Raw genomic sequence first — 18,639 nt, forward strand, 5'->3', positions numbered from 1 at the left:
GAGAATCCCAGAATCACTGAGTTTGGAAAAGACCTCCAAGCCCATCCAGTCCAAGCTGTGCCCAATCCCCACCTTGTCCCCAGCCCAGAGCACCGAGTGCCATGTCCAGCCCTTCCTTGGGCTTCTCTGAGGATGGGGACTCCAAACCTCCCCAGGCAGGCCTGCCAAGGTCTGAGCACCCTTTTCAGGGAGAAATTCCTGCTGATGTCCACCCTGAGCCTCCCCTGGCCCAGCCTGAGGCCATTCCCTCTCCTCCTGTCCCTGTTCCCTGGGAGTACAGCCTGACCCCCACCCTGGGCTGTCCCCTCTTGTCAGGAGCTGTGCAGAGCCACAGGGTCCCCCCTGAGCCTCCTTTGCTCCAGGCTGAGCCCCTTTCCAGCTGCCTCAGCTGCTCCTGGGGCTCCAGCCCAGGGTGCTCCATATAACAGGGTTCGGCCAAGGGACTGGCAACAGCCTCCTCCCTTCACCAGTGCTGTCAGATTTAGCCTTGCTGACTTGTCAGCCAGAAAATCTTCTGGCAGTGAGGACACTCTCCTGAGTCACAGAAACAAAGCACATGCACAAGAAAAGCCATCTTGTCTGATAAAACCTGCAGGATCAGGTGGAAATCAAGGTATGGAAGGGTCATTCAAGGATGTTAAGGGCAGGGCAGAGGGAAAAACCATCTGTGCATCCCTCTTCATCACAGCAGAATTTGGGGGGGTGGGAAATGGGGGGTAAATCTCAAACTATGAAGAACAAGGCTGAGAATATCTCTGAAACTGAACTGTCTATAAGAACTGTGGAAGCTAAGAAAATAAGGAGTAACAAGCCACCAAGATTATGTAGTATTCATCTCAGGGTTTAAAACCCCCTTTGGCATGAAATGAATCCCTCTGTTCAGAGGAACTGAATCAATCCGTGCAGCAAGTTGCTTCTCCCACACTGCCTTAACACAAAATACCTGGAAGATGGCAAATGCCATGCTTCAAGAGTACTCCAGAGTTTGAAGCCTATTCCAGCAGACATCCGTAAAAGACAGACCAGTACATTTGACACCATTTCTGGGCAAACTGGTACAAACTGTATAGAACGCAAATACTTTAAAAAACCCAAACAAACTTATATTACAGCAAGGGGAAACATATTCACAGATGTATAGAGTTTTTTTTAAGATGTCAGCAAGTAAGTGGGTGAGGGAGGCCCAGTAGGAACCAGCTTGGGCACTCAGAAGACATTCAGCTGCTGTCCTTTAACAGGTGTCTGCAGACACTGAGCCACCACGGGGCAAGGGGAGAGTCTAAATAGTCAGTAAAAATGAGAGGGCTGAATAAGAGGGAGCAGAACTGTGCTCTGCAAGTACTGATGCAGCAGAGACTTGACACTGAGTGATTACAGAGAGTAATGATGGTTTAATAAAGAGTGCTTAGACAAAAGAGTAATGAGATCTTCTGGGAAAGGGAGAGAAAACTTCATTATGCTGTCATATAAATCAATGCCACAGCGTCCGGGAGGCTGCTGCACGCTGCTTCCCCAACACAAAACTGAGAGAGAAAACACACAAAGGAGGGAGACAAAGATAATGAACAGTGAATAATGGAAGAGGCTGGAAAGAAAAAAAAAAAAAAAAACAACAACAAAAAAACACCACCAAAAAAACAAACAAAAAAAACACAAAAAAAAAAAAAACCCAAACACAAAAAGGGCTGAAGGAGAGGGGTTTATAAACCCAGGAGTGACTTGGAGGAGACGGACAAAGAGTGAATATTCAATGCATCTGCTCTAAGAGCCGGGGGCCAATAACCGAGAGCAGCTGGCGGGAAGGGTGGGGGGAAGATGCGCAGCCCAATCTCCCACCGGGGGGTGTGGGATTGTATCACACTGAAAACACGGGAAGAAAGCGGCAGAGCCCCTGGGAGCCACATCCTCAGGAGCCCGCGGCTCGGACAACCCTGACCCGCCGCCCTGGAGGCCGCGGGGCACAGCGGCACCCGCGGAGGGCCCGGCCCGACCGGCCGCGCTCGGCCAGGCGGCTCCCGGCGGGGCCTCGGAGCCGCCGGGCACAGCCCGGCCTTACCTGGCGGCGGCGGCGGCGCAGCCCCGGCCGAGGCCCCGCGGCACCCCCGGCCCAGCGCAGCCCCAGTGGGCCCCGGCCCGGCCTTACCTGGCGGCTGCGCGGCCGCGGCGGGGGCGGCGCCCTGAGGCGGCCCCGGATCTGCCGGACTGAACCACTGCGGGCAGAGGGGCCGGCGGCGCTCCGAGCGCGGCGGCAGCAGGCGAGGCCCTCTGCTGTGGTGACACCCCCTGGAGCTGCCTCCGCCTCGGGGGGCCCCGATGCTGGACTGAGTCCAGAGGAGGCCCCGGAGCTGCTCCAGGGCTGGAGCCCCTCTGCTCTGGAGCCAGGATGGGAGGGCTGAGGGTGTTCTCTTGGAGAAGGCTCCAGGGAGAGGTCAGAGCCACTTCTAGGGCCTAAAGGGGCTCCAGGAGAGCTGGAGAGGGACTGGGGATAAGCGATGGAGAGATGGGACACAGGGAATGGCTTCCCACTGCCAGAGGGCAGGGATATTGGGAAGGAATTCCCGCCTGGGAGGGTTGGGAGGCCTTGGCACAGGTTGCCCAGAGAAGCTTTGGCTGCCCCATCCCAGAAAGCGGCCACGGCCAGGTTGGACGGGGCTTGGAGCAACCTGGGATAGTGGAAGGTGTCCCTGCCCATGGCAGGGGGTGGAACGAGATGCACTTTTAAGATCCCTCCAATCCAAACCATTCCGTGATTGTATAAAGACGAAACATTACCTGCTTTCCTGGGTGAAAAAACACAGCACAGGAGCCCTGTGCTAGGGAAAAATGAGCAGGACTGAGCTCCTGGCACGGCTTAGCATCCCTGTCCTGGTGTGGTCTACCAGCAGCATCCACGTCCCTCCTTACCCTGAGACCTGGTGCCGGAATGCGTCCCCTTGGAAACCAGCACTGCACCTATTTGCAGTGGATGTGAACTCACCTTCTCTAAGTGAAGTTCCCTAAGAACAGCAATTAACTGAGTAATTAAATAGGCAAACTTTCCGATCGCTGACCCACTTGTCTCACCTCCCTGCGAGCTCTCTTTCCGAGCGCTGGGTCTCCCAAGGCCTCCTTTGCTCGAGGTGCACCTTTGAGGCAGGAATTGGTTGGTCCTGGACGTGTGGCAGCACTGGGCATGGCACTGCCTGAGCTCATTTTGGAGGAACGCAGACACTCCTTGAAATTCTTGAGCGCGATCTGCCTCTGGAGCCGCAGCACCTCTCGCTGGGATTCCCGCAGCAGGTGGTCGAACTCGATGACGTTCAGGCAACGAGGGTCATCCTGTGGGAAACCAACCATGGCACCATGGCACTGACAAGCTCCAAAAGGTGGGACATCTCACATTTAACATGCAAACTCCAAAAGAGGAGAGGCTGGGAAAACCCAGGTAGTGTGGCACATACACGTGATTGATCCCTGTGCCTCCAAAGCCTCAAAACTCACTTTACATCCTTTATGCAAAAACATTATTCCTCATGAAGATAAAACCCAGCCTGTAATGCTCCTGCAGCTCTCTCAGCATGACGTGCAGGGCATTTCCAAGCATGGGCCATCTCATCACATGCCAGCAGGGAGCGTGGCAGGATAATGTAATTTCACAGCCCAGCCAAACCAGAGCTCTCCTTTCTTTACTCCTTGGTGTGGGTGCTGGCAAGCACTTGGCTTTGAGAGGCTGCAGGAATGAAGAACATCTGGGATTTGGTCAGTTCTTTCTCAGGATAATAATTGGTTTCCTAACATTCTTGATTTCTCTCCTCTCAAGACAGTATGTGTGATGGACACCTATCCATAGCACAAGGGTGTCGCTCTCATCCACTCATGACCCAAACACAGCAGCTTTTGAAGGAAACCAGCACAATCTGAGATTCACAAAACTGAGGAGAATATGTCACCAGCTTGTTTGATTCTTCAAAGGTTTCCAGATTTCAGGAAGCTAAAGAAACCTGCATGTCCATATGTACAAAATCAGGTTATGAAAACCTGTCTTTACAAATCTGCTGCTGGAGGAGACATTCCCCTGGAAAGCTCCTAAGCCAGAGAATTCAAGACATAACTGGTATCCAGGACAAATTTAATCTGCTTCCCTGTTTGCTTCTTCTTTGCCCTAAAAATAATGAGTGGTTTATAAATACAATTTGTGGAAAGAACCATGGTTACTCTAATGCTGCAAGGGGAAAACTGAGGCAACATTAATGGGAACTGATTATAGATTCAAGAAGTGAGCAGCTGGGCCCCCTCTCTGCCAGACCCATATTCAGGCTATCAGGGTAGTAGTTCTGTAAACAAAATTGGCTGGGGCTATGTATAAAATCTCCCTTCCCCCACCACAAAAAGGCAGCTATTCCCAACGGACAGCCTCTGAAGCCTGGGGGAATAAGGGAGTAGAAAAAATCTGAGTCCTCCCCTCAGTTTCTATTATACCGATCCCCTGCAGCTGTTCCCCCCAGTCCTCCACTTCCAAGAATCCATGCTGCAAGAAATTGCAGCCTGGATTTAGCTGGAGCCGGGGTTTGGTTGGAAGCAGATCACTGGAGTATGAGCTCAAGAAATTATTTTATTCCATCTTGAAAGCCCTGGCTTTGCAAAACAAGGCCAATGCATTTGCAACCCAGGGTGCAGGTTGTGAGTCCTACTACTGCCAGGGAACTGAGTGGATCCACTTCATAGTTACAAAAAATTTCTACTGATTTAAATACCCAAGATTAAAATTGATTTGATTATAAACTCTGAATGTGCACATCATATCTCTGCATAAAACACCCTTCATTGGCATAATGCATTTTGCATGCTGCAGACAGATTAGGGGAATTTGGAATTTTAAGTAGCTGGAAATTAAAATTTAATGAGCGGTTTGCTTGGAAGAGAAATGGAAAAAACAAGATCAGACAGAATGATCTATATTGCTCTCTTTTCTGTGGATTCCTTGCTCAGGCATCAATGTCCAAGTTGCTGGTGCCACAGACAGGGTCACCAGGGACAGAGTGGTCACCCAGGTCAGCCTAGGAAGGCAGTGACTGAATTTGTCAGCCCTGGGGGTTGCACCCATGTGCTTTTTTCTTGGCCAGGAACGAATCTTGCTCACCCACTTCTGTCACATTCCTTTGCAATCTGTCATATCTGTCACTAGCAGGCTCAGGTTGCCCAGCACACTCTGCTAAGAAAATCAGAGTGTTTTGGAAAGGGTCTGTTCCCCTTTCTGTCGGGGCTTGAGGTGAGAAATCAAAAGAATGGGAAGGAAACTTTTTGCTGACACTGTAGAGCATGGAAAGACCTGGATCTGTTTGTCCTTTGGTTTAATGCCAGGAAAGATCAATGGGGTAGCTCTGTACAAACACCAAATACACCCCATTGCTCTAATCCTGACTAGATCTACATTAGGGAAAGACTGAGAATCCACCTTCAAACCTGTAGTCAAACTGAGTATGTGGGGACATCAGGGACAAAAATAAAGCTATTTTCAGCGAGGAAGTATTTGTCACCTAAATACCACGTAAGTAGGACAGGTAGAAGTGCAAGTGTTCCGCTCAGCTGAGGACAGGGAGGGAGGGTGTCACTTGACCACATTTGCAGTAGCAAAACGGGGAAACGAGCATAGGCCCAAGTGTTACTGAGATCCTTTGGAGATTTAAACTGACCTAAACTGCAAGCATCCAGTTTGGGAATCAAAGATGCAACTTAGATGCCCAGAACAGGTTGCTTTAGTCACCTTGAGTGGGAACCATCTCACCCAGCCCCAGCTGTCTGCAGAGGCTCCTTTCAGAACCGTCACTGGGAAGAGCTTTGCAGGAGTGACACATCTGACCAGCCCTAGATGAGCTGAGCTACCACTTTATCCCACCATTTATATTGGCATGGCTTGTGCTGGTACTGAGGGGAATGCAGATCACCAGCCCAGGAGCAGACACCAGCACTGTGGATGGCTTCATGAACACCCAGCCCTGCCTGGTGATTTGTAGCCTTCATTATAAACATGTCAGGAGGTACTGAGTTATCCCCAGTCTCATGGTGGCTGTGACTCCTCAGAAAGCTGCAGATCGAAGCTTGGGATCTAGACTGTTTTTTGGAAATGTGCTGGTTGGCTTCCCAAAGAAATGCTTTAAAATGAGGCCCTGCTTCTACATCTTGCTTGCAGCTCCAGCCCTTTGAAAAGTTACCCTGTGTCTGTGGCTTCTCGGGGGTTTCCAGGGAAGGAGTTTTAGTCACTGCTGGAAATGGCAGCTCAGATCCATGAGCTGATGGAGGGACAAGCAGGGTGTCCCCCAACATACTCTTCTGGAGAGATATGGACAGTCTCTGCCACACACTCCCCCAAGCGTCCCCACTCAACTCACACATCAAATCCCCTCCCCTGTTTTCAGCCTCCACTTGAGACTAATTCCCCCCACACCACTTCCCAGAGCCTGGTTTCCATCACTGCTGTTGCGCTTGTTCCCAGCCCTGGACTGATGTCCCACAAAGTGTCTCACCTTCCCTGCCAGGAGTTTAGCCTGCAGTTCCCGGCATTCCTGCTGTAGAGCTTCAATCTGCTTGTCTTTTGCCAGGAGAGCACTGGCTTGCTCTGTCAGGTCCTTGGCACGCTGGCGGGCAAATGCTTTTTTGCACAGTTCCAGGCTGGAGCCCTTCAGAGGCATCGGAGCAGTTACCTACACCAGAGAGCAGTGAGGTGTGCTCGTGTGTAAGAACCACCACCTCATCACCCCTTGGTGTTCCACAACCACCACCCCATCACCCTTTGGTGTTCCTTAACCACCACCTCATCACCCAGCACAGGGAGCACTGTCAAAAAATGTAGCCTGACCCCAAAGGACAGACAAAGAGACAGAGGAGCAGGACAGACCTACAGAAAAGTAGAAGAGGAAAGGCTGGATGGAAAAGTGGCTCAAAGAATAGGTGGGAAGGACAAGGTACTCAATAGGTACAGCCAGCACCTATTGAGGCTGCAGGCAGGGCAGAAGTGGGGAGGGGAATGAGAGAAAAACAGGATGAGGTAAAAAAAGACAAGAGAAGACAGCAGAGAGGAGGGGAGAATGGCAGGAAAGATGAGCATGGGATCAAATATAGCATGGGATCAAGGGTAGAGGTGGCCAAACCAGGAAGAGAAACACAGATTCCATCGGTTTCTAGCAGGAAAGAGCTTCTGCATGGATGGGCAGAAGATAGAGGGAAAAGCAGAGGCTAAGGAGAGCCCAGCCAGGGCCAGTGCAGCCAGGGAGGATTGGGAGAAAAGCAGGACTGGAGGAAAAGTAGTTCAGGTTCACATGCTCCCTGGGAGGGAGGAAAGCATAAGGTGGGGATGGCAGTGTGCTTAGGGGGAGTGGGGCAGGCAGGGACAGGCAGATGGCTGAGTATAGGCTGTGCCGAACAGATGAGGCTGCCTGGCACAGTGTCCCTGGGATGTCCCCATTCCTGGAGCTGACACTCCCACTGGGTACCAGCACTACAGACTTGGATGAAGGGGCAGCTCAAACCCTCTGTTCATACCAGCAGTGAGGCAGTGCTATGGCTCACTATGGGCAGTGAGGATACATCCAGTCCCTGGGTTTATCCAACCCTGCCTTTCTCTGCCCAGCTATTTTCATCTGCACAAAGCCTGACAATCTGGGAAGGGGATCCTCTGCTGCTACATCAGGCACATGGCATCCTCTGTGTGAAGTTTTCTGCCCCAGGTCTTCCCAAGCATCTCATGCATGTGCAGAAGCTGTGTGGCCATGGCTCCACAGTACCTGGGTACCAAGCACTGGAGGGACCTGGTGCCAAATTAAACCCCAGCTCCTCAGGGCCCCTTCTCTGGTCGTACCTCCAACCCACCCTCCAAAAGGCTCAGGCACCCTAAATTGCTGCTGTCAGGACATGTGGGCCAGCACAGGAGTCCAGCAAGTCATTTCTCCAGGACTTGCACAGGCCCTAAACTGTCCCCACCCCAAAGTTTCACTGGGGAAACAAATAAAACAATATTTGTATAGGTGCTGGAGGGTCTGCATAGTATGTCAAATGGTTTCTCTCAGCGTAGTATCTGACAAGTCCATCTGTTGCCCTGCAAGTACCAAAACTCCGTGACAGATGGGCGACACAGTGCCTGGGGACAGAGAGGGCAGCAGTGCCAGGAAATCCCCGTACCTTTTCTCCAGCACAGCTTTCACTTCCTCCTTTCTACCCTAAATGGCTTGAATTCCCCATCACAATGCCTGCTTTCCTTCAGGAAGGTGTGCCCAAGATCCTATACCCTACAGCCACCTCCCACTGCTGCTGCACCATGCCACACATTCCAGGGTTCACAACAAGCTGCTGTTGCATTGGAAAAGGCAGAAGCCCTGTGGCTTGTACAGCATTTCCAGTGAGGTGTGGATGGGACAGAGCTGCCTCTCACCCCTTCCTGTTTTGCTTCACTGCACTCCTTTTCTTATTCAAATCCTTCCTGTTTCTTTTTGATGAAGTCAGATGAATTATTTTCATGACTTGCCCAAAGAAAGCTGAGTTAATTACTTTAAACTATGACCTTACAGTAAGAAACCAAGCAGGAAGAAATTCCTCAAACCAGCCCCCAAGAGGAGTAGAGAAGCTGGCGATAGCTGGGGTTGGTGATTCCTGCTCTGCTATGACATGCAAAGCATGTTTGCTGTAGGTTTAAGACAAAGGGAAAGGAAAGGCCTTTCTAGCTCAATGGAAGCAGAAAACCAAAGGTCCTGGTGGTGAGGTGCTCTCCCAGCCCAGCTCCCCAGCCACGGCAGGTCCCGGCACTCACCACTTTGAGGTTTGCCTCCTGGAGCTTCCGGGCTCTCTCCTCCAGGCGCTTGGCAATCACCGCCAGCTCCGCGTTCTTCCTCTTCAGGTGCTTCACCTTCTCCTCTGTCTGGGGGAAGCAGCTCCTGCGCTGGAGAGCAGAAGGAGAAGTTGGAGGTGAAGCCTTTGCTCAGGAGCCAACATCCCTACCTCTACCTGACCTATGTAGGGCACACAGGCCTTTTCCCTGCCAGGGCTTGGTCTGTTCTCCTGGAACTATCCCAACCATTGAACAATCTCTGTTGCCTCTCCAGTCCCTGAAAACTGTGTTTTCCTGGTATTTTTGTTAATGTAACCTCTTGGTCCCCATAAGATGCCCTTCACCCCACCCCAGACCATCCCACATGGTCCCTCTCCATCCACATCCCTGTTGCAGGCTCTGCTAGGACTCAGTATGTCTCCAGCATCAGGGTATCCTGGCCACCCACCCTTTGGGCTTTCTCTTCCAGAGTCTTCCCAATTTATTTCCTCAGGATTACAGGACTCAACACATCCCTGAGGATTTGTACTGCACCACCACAGCAAGCTTATCTGTGTCCTTTCTGTCCTGACACCAAAACATGAGCAGGAGAAGGCGACAAAGGACTTTATGATATTTGCAAAGCAAATTTCCTTTTTCTTCCTATTGATGCTGTTCGCTCTTAATCTCCTTTTATTTATCTGTCTGTTCCAATAAGCTGCCTCTTGGAAATGGCTCCTTCTCCCAAGGTCGAACCCAGATGTGTTATGCTGTCTTTTCACATCAGCAGAAGCGTCAGGTTGACTGATCCTCACAATTCTTTCCCTCCCTGCCCCTGTGAGAGTGCACCATGAGTGCCTGGGCTGGAAGGCTGAGGTTGATTTTTGAGAGTCAAAATTTGACATAGGGGCTTGTGCTTCACTAAAATCCAGATGACTGATAAGGAGTAACCCCTCATCATACTGAATTTATGCTTTTAGTGTAAGAAAATGATCCAAAATATGTGTTTTGAATGGAGTGATATGAATCTAAGATGCTGAGCATGGCTGGGCTGCACCCCCACACTGCAGGGCTGGGTAAGGGGTGATGCTCTCCAGGGAGGATGCAGCAGGGGAATATCCCCTTTTTTCTGAGAGTCCTGGCTAGCCCACTTGGGGAGTCAGGGATGAGGGAGGGGGCAGAAGGCAGATGGCCCAGGCTGTGGCAGCCTGGCTTGGCTTTGGGGTGCAGCTGGGGAGGATCTTGGTTCTGGGCTCTTATGGGAGCAGGGGGCAGTGCTGCACTGTCATCCACAGCCAAGGCTGAGTGAATCAGTGTTTCTGCTTTTCCAGTTAAAGAGAAAACAAGAGCAACTTCCCCTCCTCTGCCCAGCCCTGCTCAGCACTGCAAGGAGGAGTCCAGCTCCAGTTGACGGCTGCAGCATGAAGGCACCCAGGGGACTCATAGCACCAGACCTTCTTTGTTCTCTGGCCCTGCCCAGATTATCCCATGAGCTCAAGAAGCATTTGGACAATAGTCCTGCAAATGGTGTGACTCTTGGGGATGGTTCTGTGCAGGGCCAGGAGCTGGACTTGATGATTCTTATGGGCGCCTTCCCACTCAGCATGTTCTGTGATTCTGTGATCTCTTAGAGTTGGCAGCAGACAGCAGCTCTCTGTGTCCAGGACTCCCTCCCCACAGAGCATCCCATGATAGCATCTCCTGCTCACCAGCAAGCTGTTCTCCTCAGCCAGGCTGGAGCAGCGGTGCCGCAGGTCCTCCAGTGCACTCAGGAGCTTTGTGTTCTGGCTCACAAGGAAGCTGTAGTCAGCCCCACTCTGCAAAACAGCACGGAGAGGCAAGGCAGGGCTTCACCTGTCTGAGGCACGTCCTGCAGGGCCACAGGGCTTCACCTGCCTGGGGCTGGGACTGCAGGTCCTGCAGGCCCACAGAGATTCAGCAGGGGCAGTGGCAGAGGGGCCGCAGCCTCACACCAGCCCCAGCCCTGCGGTGAGCCTGGCCTGGCTGTGCCAGTGGCTGGCAGGGTCAGGGTGCTGGTGGCAAAGGGTGGGGATGTGGGGGCTGATTTCAAGACGAGGCAAGGCGCTGCATGTCCACTGGGAGACAACTGGCCTTTGAGGCCATCCTGAGGGTGGTAGCTGCCATCTCCATAGCTTTAAGAATTCTTTCAACTTCCACCCAGGAAAAAAGCCCAGACCCTTCTGTTGTCCTGAGCCATGGCACCATCCAAACTGGCTCAGGTGAAAGACGGGCAGAGCCAGCAAGACCCAGGCAGGCAGAATACAACCCCTGGCACCCCATGCATGTGTGCTTCTCCCCATGGCTAAAGGACGCAGTGGTCTCCAGCACCACATAGCTTTGGAGGCAACCAGACTTCCTTGCCCTCTTCCCCACACCAGCACTCATGTTTGGCCCAGGAGCCAGACCCCAGATCATCCCCTCTGTGTCAGCCTTGGCTCCAAAAGAAGGTGACATGCAAGATTCTTTGCAAGCACCACCTTCATTTTGCCACCTCAAAAGCAGCAGCAGCAGCTCTGCCAGGACCTGTATATAGACTTTTGTGGTTGCTGCTTCCTCCCCAGAGCAGCTCGCCGCAGGCTCTCTACCAGAGCCAGCTCCCAGCAAAGATTTCTGGGCGTTAGCAAAGCTCAGAGCTGAGCTGCTGCTTCACAGCTGCCATATGGCAGTGCTTCGGGAAGATCCAGCTACATGTTTTCCCAGCAGCCATGCAGGTCTTGCAAGACCTACTCCAAGAGCCCCACAGGTCTCTGCTGAACGGCCGTGACCTTCCCGGTGTGCACAGCTCTGCCCTGCAGTTTTCCAGCCAAAGCTACTGGGGGAAACATCTCTCACTCCCAAAGGAATGCTGCCCAGGAGCTTTCTGGGTAGCAAGAGCTCAGACAGGAGTTCAGCTCTAGGAGGTCTGAGACTGGCTAAAACTCATTACACTTTTGAACAATTCTGGTTTCTCCATCGTGTCCATTGTAGAGACAGGGCAGGAGACCAGTGCCAAAAAGTCCCCTCCCTCTGAATTCCCCAGCGTGATGCTATGTCCATGGCTCTCCCAACCTCTCACACCTGTATGGAAATGCCTTGACAAAGCAGGGAGGGAGAACACAGCTGAAGGAGGTTGAAAACAAGAAGAACAAAAAATCAGATGACACCCAGCCCTTCCCATCAGCCTCACGTGGTATCCCCAGTCCCATCAACTCCTTGAGACACCAGGATATGACGTGCCACGAGCTGACAGACTTTTGGCAGAGTGGTTTGTAGATGCCCACCCTCCCCACAGAAATCCCAGGGTTAGTGAAGTGCCCCATAGAAGGAGACTGTACTGCTACCCACACGTGGGAAAGTAAGAATACATCTTCCTCTATTCTTTTCCCTCCTGGGCACTCCAGGCCACTTCTCCTGGGGACATCACACTGCAGCACCTGGGTGCCCTCTCCTGCTCTCCAACAACTTAACCATCCCAGGGATGGTTAGGCCCAGGAACAAAGGAAATCCCTGAACCCAGCATCACAGGGATGCTAAGAAGCTCCCCTGGGAGCCATGTGCACAGGTCTGTGCCCAGTTCCAGCTCCTGCAGCATCAGTCCTATCCCTGCAGCTTTACAGGTACAGTGAGGTGTTCCAGAGACCATTTCCCCCATCACCAGCTCCAGGAACAACAAAGCACTTCCTTGGCCTGGGAATCCACACTGCAGGTGACAAAGAGGGGACAAAACAGGGCAGATTCATGGAGAGAGGGATCCTACCAGCATCTCCTGTGCTGAGTATGGCAGCGCCTCAAGCTGGTCCCCTGCTGCCAACCCAGAGCCAAGCAGGCAGCCCTGCAATTAAGTCAAAGTGCATTATTTCCATCTGCTTGCCACTGCCAAGAGGCCTCAAAATTCTTGTCTGTGGTTGCCCTGAGACAGGGCGAGAACCATAAGCCAGCAGCCTCTGCCCTGCAATGGGAGCAGGAGAGTTTTTGAGGAGGAGCTGATGTGCTCCAGCCTCCCCCACCAGCCAGTCAGGACTTCTGACATCAGCAGCATGGGGTTTCAGCAGGGGACAGTCAGCACCTCCAGCATGGCATGGGGATATTTTGAGGACCTACATTCAAATTTCTGCATTCAAAAGCCCAAATAGCCATTTCTGTAGCTATAAACCATTTCATTAGGGCAAGATGCAAAGGCTCATAATCCCTCACCCCCACCATGCCAGGCTGTCCCCAGCTCAGCCCAGGTTTTGTGTCATGATTCCAGAGCCCATGACATGGCAAAGGCTGGCATGTCCCTTCCCATTCTGTGGATGTGGCAGCCTCCCCAGGCAAAGTGCCATGGAGCAGGAGAGTGTGGCTGTGTGTCCAAGGCTGGGGCCAGGCACGGGGCCAAGTCTCCCCTGTGCCAGCATGTCCCTCTGTGGTCACAGCTCCTTGGGGCTTTGCCCAGAGAGGCACAAGGGACGGCAGCAGCGAGAAGACGTGGAGGCAGGAGATCCTCGCTGTGCCAGGACGTCTGTCCCGCACAGGGACCTCACTGCCACAAAAGCTTTGCCAAACCTTTCTGTTGGCTCTGAGCCAGTGCTGGCTGCGTCAGCTGAGCCCTCCTCCAAGACCACGGAGAGCCTGGAACCGAAGGGCTGTCTAGACGTCATCCCACGCTCATTAAACATTCATTTCCTATAATGAAATGGCTTTTAATTTATCAACTGCTCTGCAGTTCCTTAAGGATCCCGCGCTGCACGGGGCAGCCTCGCTGCTGGCTGCACTCAGAGCTCCCATGGTGCTTTTCATGGGGAGTTGGAAGAAATTGTTAGGTAGGAGAGACACAGAGGCTCCCTCCAAAGTGACTCATTCAGATGAAGATATACAGAAGTGTCAGCAGGAGCTGGAATCCAAATGCATTCCTTGGTCAAGGAGGTTTGCTGTGAGCCGAGGCAGAGCTGACACCATGGGGCAGCAGAGAGGGTCTCTGGGCAGCCACATTCCCCAGATCAGGAGCATCCTTGGCCACTAAAAATTTAACTTAAAAATTAACACAAGTGATGTGGTCTTTTGCCACAGGGAAAGTTTCTAAAATGAGAGGAAGGCAGGAACAGAACAGCAGGGATGCTGAGGGAGGAGAGCAGGAGGCACGTGGCTTTGAAGCCTCTGTTTCATCTGTCATCTCTTTTGGCAAGTAAAGCCCAAAGTTTCTCCAAGATGCATTGAAAACAGCAAGGAAAGAAAAGCCTCAGCATGGCAGCTGCCAGAAAACTGCTGCTTTTTCACCTGAAAGCTTCAAATGCACCGTAGAGCTGCAGTGGCTTTTGCAGGGAGAGGTGCCCAGCCAGGTTGTTAAATGGGTCATGCAGGCAAAATCCCTCTGGAGCACCCAGCATCCAGCACAGTCCTTAAAGTCCTGCAGAAAACTTGCAGGAGGCCATCGGGGGACAATAAATCAGCCAGGCACTGCCTGCAGCCGTGCTCTGCAATGCGGCTGGGGCTGTGCCGGCACCGCAGCACGGCCTGGCACCCACTGGCCCAGGGCTCCCCCAGCCAACCCCGGGGAACAGCCAAAGTCTAAACCCAGCCTTGCTTTGAAATCCCTGCTGAAAGCCAGACAGGGAGGAGGAATTTACCAGGTGGCCCCACGAGCAGGAGGTCTCAGGCAGCCTTTGGAAACAGGCAGGCACACAGCTGATCTGAAAACATACCTAATTTGAGGGTGTAGAAACCACACACAATTTAAAGGTGTAAAAAATACTGACAATTTCAAGATGCCCTGATTTCTCCAGCTGATCCAGGGTCCAGTTCCTGGGTTTGCTTTGCAGGAGCCACCTTGCAGAGTGAACCAAGTGAAGCTATCCCAGCTCTCCTGCTATCTTGGATATATTAAATCCACCACCTCTCCTCTGTTTGAAATCCTTGTCCCCAAGCCTCCACCATGTCAAAGCACTTTCAGCTGTTTGTTCCAGCTGACTTTAGTAATTAGTTCCCTTGACTTCTCAATCTTCTTTACTTGGAAATGAAGCCTGTCATTGCCAATCCATTTTCTCCTCTTCCAGACAGTTTCAAGGGAATCAGCCACCTCACAGGACAAAATTATTTTCCATAGGCTGCTCTTTTGCAGTGCCCTCACTGCACGTCAAAAGCAAGACAAAAATAGCCTCACCTCCTGTTGGGTCAGTGAGCAGAGTCAGCCCCACCACTGCCGGCACAGCGAGCAGCCAGCACATCCCCACCCAGGGAACAGGGACAGTGCTGCCAAAGGTATGGGAGAAGTAAGAGACAAGCCTGGGATGAAGCTTGATTATCCTGCCACTCCTCTGACAGGCAGTGTGTCCCGCTGTGCTTGTTCTGCTTCCTTCCTGCATTTTGTGCTGTTCCTGGTTTCAGACACAAACATCTCTGTTGTGCCCTTGCCTTTAGGGCACTTCCCCAGAACCCTGTGTGCTGCCAACTCCCCTTTCTATCAGTCAGCATTTTCTCCTGATGCCTATTCCTCTTCCAGCCTACTACCTGCCCTTAGTTATGTGATTTCCTCATTTATCTGATTTTTATCACCCCATGTAACAAATACATGGAAGAAAAAATCCATCCAAGGCTATTAACTTCAAAAATCCTGCCTCCAGCATGGAGTGCTGGAGCCATGAATTGGAAGATATTCAGGGAATATTCAGGGGAGCAGTCACTATACATTTTCTGTTTCTCTGCATTTCCCCAGGCATCTTCTCCTGCACACCCTCTGACCACTGCTAGCTCTTGAAGTCTCACAAAACCAGGTTCTCTCTATATTAAAACCCTCTGTGGAAGCACCATTAGGAATTCCAGGAACACAAATTGAGCTATTCCAGGAGGAGAATAATCAGCTCAACAGCTCTGATGGACCTGGCTCACTGTCCTTTGATGAGCTCAGCTTCTCCAGCCTCCCAACCAGGGAGAAATTAATGTTCCTGCAAAACTGAGACAGGGAGGAATGTGAATGGAAAATAAACTCCTAAGGCAGAGGATCAGCTCTCCAAAATCCAAGGTTGCAGCTGGGTCCAGGGTGCAATGTGACACAATTCCTCACGTTTGACAGCAAATCCAAAAGACACAAGGATTTGCAATGAGATGAGAGAAAATGGCACTGAAATACCTCATGGCTGCTGGGAAGGTGGTTCTGAAATGCTCCTGAGGTGCTGCACATGTGATTCTTCATCCTTCACCATCAGACAGAAAATAGGGCAGGGAATTGTGAGGAATGTAGGGTTTGGAGAAGCCATGGGCAACTCTGTCAGGGGACAGGTGCTGCTCAGGGTGCAGGTTATCATCTGGCTGAACACTGCTGGTGTCCTCAGTTCTTTTGTTTGACCAGTTTGCTCCTGGCCCTGCTCTCCAGTGGGCGATGGAGACGTGTCCCTGCTTCCAGATGGCCAAGACCCGCCTGAAGCAGAGGCATGACAAGCCTCTGTGTGGCCCTGGACAAGCTTTCCCCAGCTGTGACCCAGCTCCCTCCATGTTAAGCACAAAGTGTTTTGCAATCTCAGGTTGTGTGCGGCTGCAGGCTGCAGCTGATCCATCAGATAACCTGCAGCAACACCAGGTTGTGCAACACTCCTCAAGTACAGGAACATCACCCTCCTGCTCTTGGGCCACTGTGTGACCCCTGGCCACCCCTGTGTCTCCTGCAGGGTCTTTGCCCCCTATACACCTTGTAAGAAAGATATCTGCATTTTGTAAGGCGAAAAAAAGGTACAAAGCCTGTTCTCCCAACTACCCTTTGAGCACTGGTGTACAAGTGTCTCTCTTGTCTCTTACCAGCTTCCAGAAAGATTTGGCCAAGCTCCACTCTTGGTAAAGCAGGACTGTGCTCATCCCCACTGCACTCAGAGGGTGTTGCCATTTCACTGCCCACCTGGGGAATGTGAGTGGAAAATATTGTGTGGAAGACAGGCTGTGCACTGTAAAACCTGGTCAGGCTATAACATTCTGAAGCCAAGACAGCTAAGCTGTCTTTTTTCTCCCCTGCAGAATTTTCTGGGTGCTGCTGAACAAATCATTGAATCTGCAGAGAAGTAGCTCATGCAACATTATTTCCACTATATTAAAAAAATGCAAAATGTAGAAGATGTGGGAAGCAATGTGTGAAAAACTTCAGTGCAAACACAGAAAGACTTCACAACCTCTGCTGCTGTGTACTCATGCACATTGCAAATTATTTGAGCTAAAACATGGGTACTGGCTTACTACAAGACATTTCTGGATCTTTTTGTTGCTTAGCTCTAAGCAGAGGTCAGTCTGCAGCTCCCAGCACTGCAGGCTCAGACCACCCTGAGGTCTTTGTGGAGCATCTGGACTCTTTCTGGATACCATGTGTCAGATAATTCTGTTTTGTGAATATGCAAAAAACCCCTGGTGAAGAAGGATAAAATTAAATTCTTTCCAGGTTTGGTATTTGATGGTTGGAGTAGTGTGGCAGCAGCTCTGTGGCCACAGAGAGCGGGCACAGATTTTCCCAGGCATTTTCCCAGGGAAGGCTGTGAGAAGATCAGAGGAAAGAATAAGAAACAATTCTTATCTCCACTTACATCTGCTGTTGTGCACGTGTGGAATGTGTCGTGGAGATTTGTTTACCAAAGGGTGATTTCATAATTGGACACTGGATGGTGTTTGGATGGATTGACCAATTAGGTCAAAGCTGGATCGGACTGGCTGGAAGGGTTACTAAGTTTCTAAATTAATATGATATGATATAACATAATATAATACGATATAACATAATATCATATCATATCATATCATATCATATCATATCGCAATTGATCAGCCTTCTGCAATCATGGAGTCAATGCTAATTATTACGTGGCTGGAGACCTGCGGCGACAGAGTAGGGATGATTGTTCCCTGATATCTCATATTTCCTGTAACAGAAACTCTAATCCACAGAAACACTCCCAAGAAAGGCATGAGTCTTCTGCCTTCACCCTGGGAAGCCACTGAGCTGCAGCTCAGTGAATCTCCTGCCCATACAGAAAAGCCACAGCCCTCTAAGAGGATCATGGCTTGCAAAGTCAGCACCAACTCTCCTTCTCACCACAGAGCCTCAGCAGCAACATCCTGATCACAGATCTGCTTTGATCAAGTGGAAATAATTGATTGCTCAGCATAATCAGCTCTGAAGAGGTATATTTGCTCTTCCACCTCGCAGAGTACCTCAGGGAGCTGAGGGGCAGATTTCGTATGTATTTTTTGCCCAGAAATCTGCACTGCAGTTTCTCACCCACTTCTTCCTATTTTCCAAATCACTGGCAGCTTCCCAGGGGCCAAGAACACCTTTTCTTTTGGGTCACATTGGCTAAAAACCTGCTCTAGTTGCCCAGGCTATGGCATGATTAGATAGGAAGGAATTGTTCCCTGGGAGAGGAGGCCCTGGCACAGGGTGCCCAGAGCAGCTGTGGCTGCCCCTGGATCCCTGGCAGTGCCCAAGGCCAGGCTGGACAGGGCTTGGAGCAGCCTGGGAGAGTGGGGTGGGACTGGATAAGCTTTAAGGGTCAACCCAAACCACTTTGGGATTTTGTGATTCGAGGTTGGGACCAGTGTTCTTTCTCATCTCGGTCATGGTCTGGCAATGGCCAACAGCTAGACAGTGTGACAGCCCTGTCCCAAATCCAGTTTATCTCCACCAGCCCAGAGGAGCCAAGGACACAGTGAGGAGGCACTGCTTGGTGTCCCTCACTCTCCATATCCCACACAAGTGACCTGGCCAAGCCATTTGGACATGTCTTTGCACAGAAGGCATGAGCTTAATCAAAAAAAGAGCTAAAATGAGCATTGCCTTCCCTTTCCTAGGCTCACTTTGCCTTGTTTTCCATTCATTCCTACAAATAGAGAGGCACTGGCTCTTCCTGGCAGGC

The 18,639-nt window shown here is 51.3% G+C and overlaps 1 protein-coding gene across 1 annotated transcript in view; it reads right to left on the reverse strand.

Annotated features, from left to right (window-relative positions):
- The window catches only part of TSPOAP1 (TSPO associated protein 1), a 68,303-nt gene that overhangs the window by 45,304 nt on the left and 4,360 nt on the right, over positions 1 to 18,639 (reverse strand). The window contains exons 2-5 of the mRNA XM_068210082.1: positions 10,486 to 10,593; positions 8,780 to 8,908; positions 6,504 to 6,680; positions 3,064 to 3,318 (exon numbers count right to left, since the gene is read on the reverse strand). Coding sequence (XP_068066183.1) covers positions 3,064 to 3,318; positions 6,504 to 6,680; positions 8,780 to 8,908; positions 10,486 to 10,593 — 669 coding nt within the window. The remainder of the gene's footprint in view (positions 1 to 3,063; positions 3,319 to 6,503; positions 6,681 to 8,779; positions 8,909 to 10,485; positions 10,594 to 18,639) is intronic.

This window comes from Anomalospiza imberbis, chromosome 20 (assembly GCF_031753505.1).
Source record: "Anomalospiza imberbis isolate Cuckoo-Finch-1a 21T00152 chromosome 20, ASM3175350v1, whole genome shotgun sequence".
NCBI lineage: Eukaryota > Metazoa > Chordata > Aves > Passeriformes > Viduidae > Anomalospiza > Anomalospiza imberbis.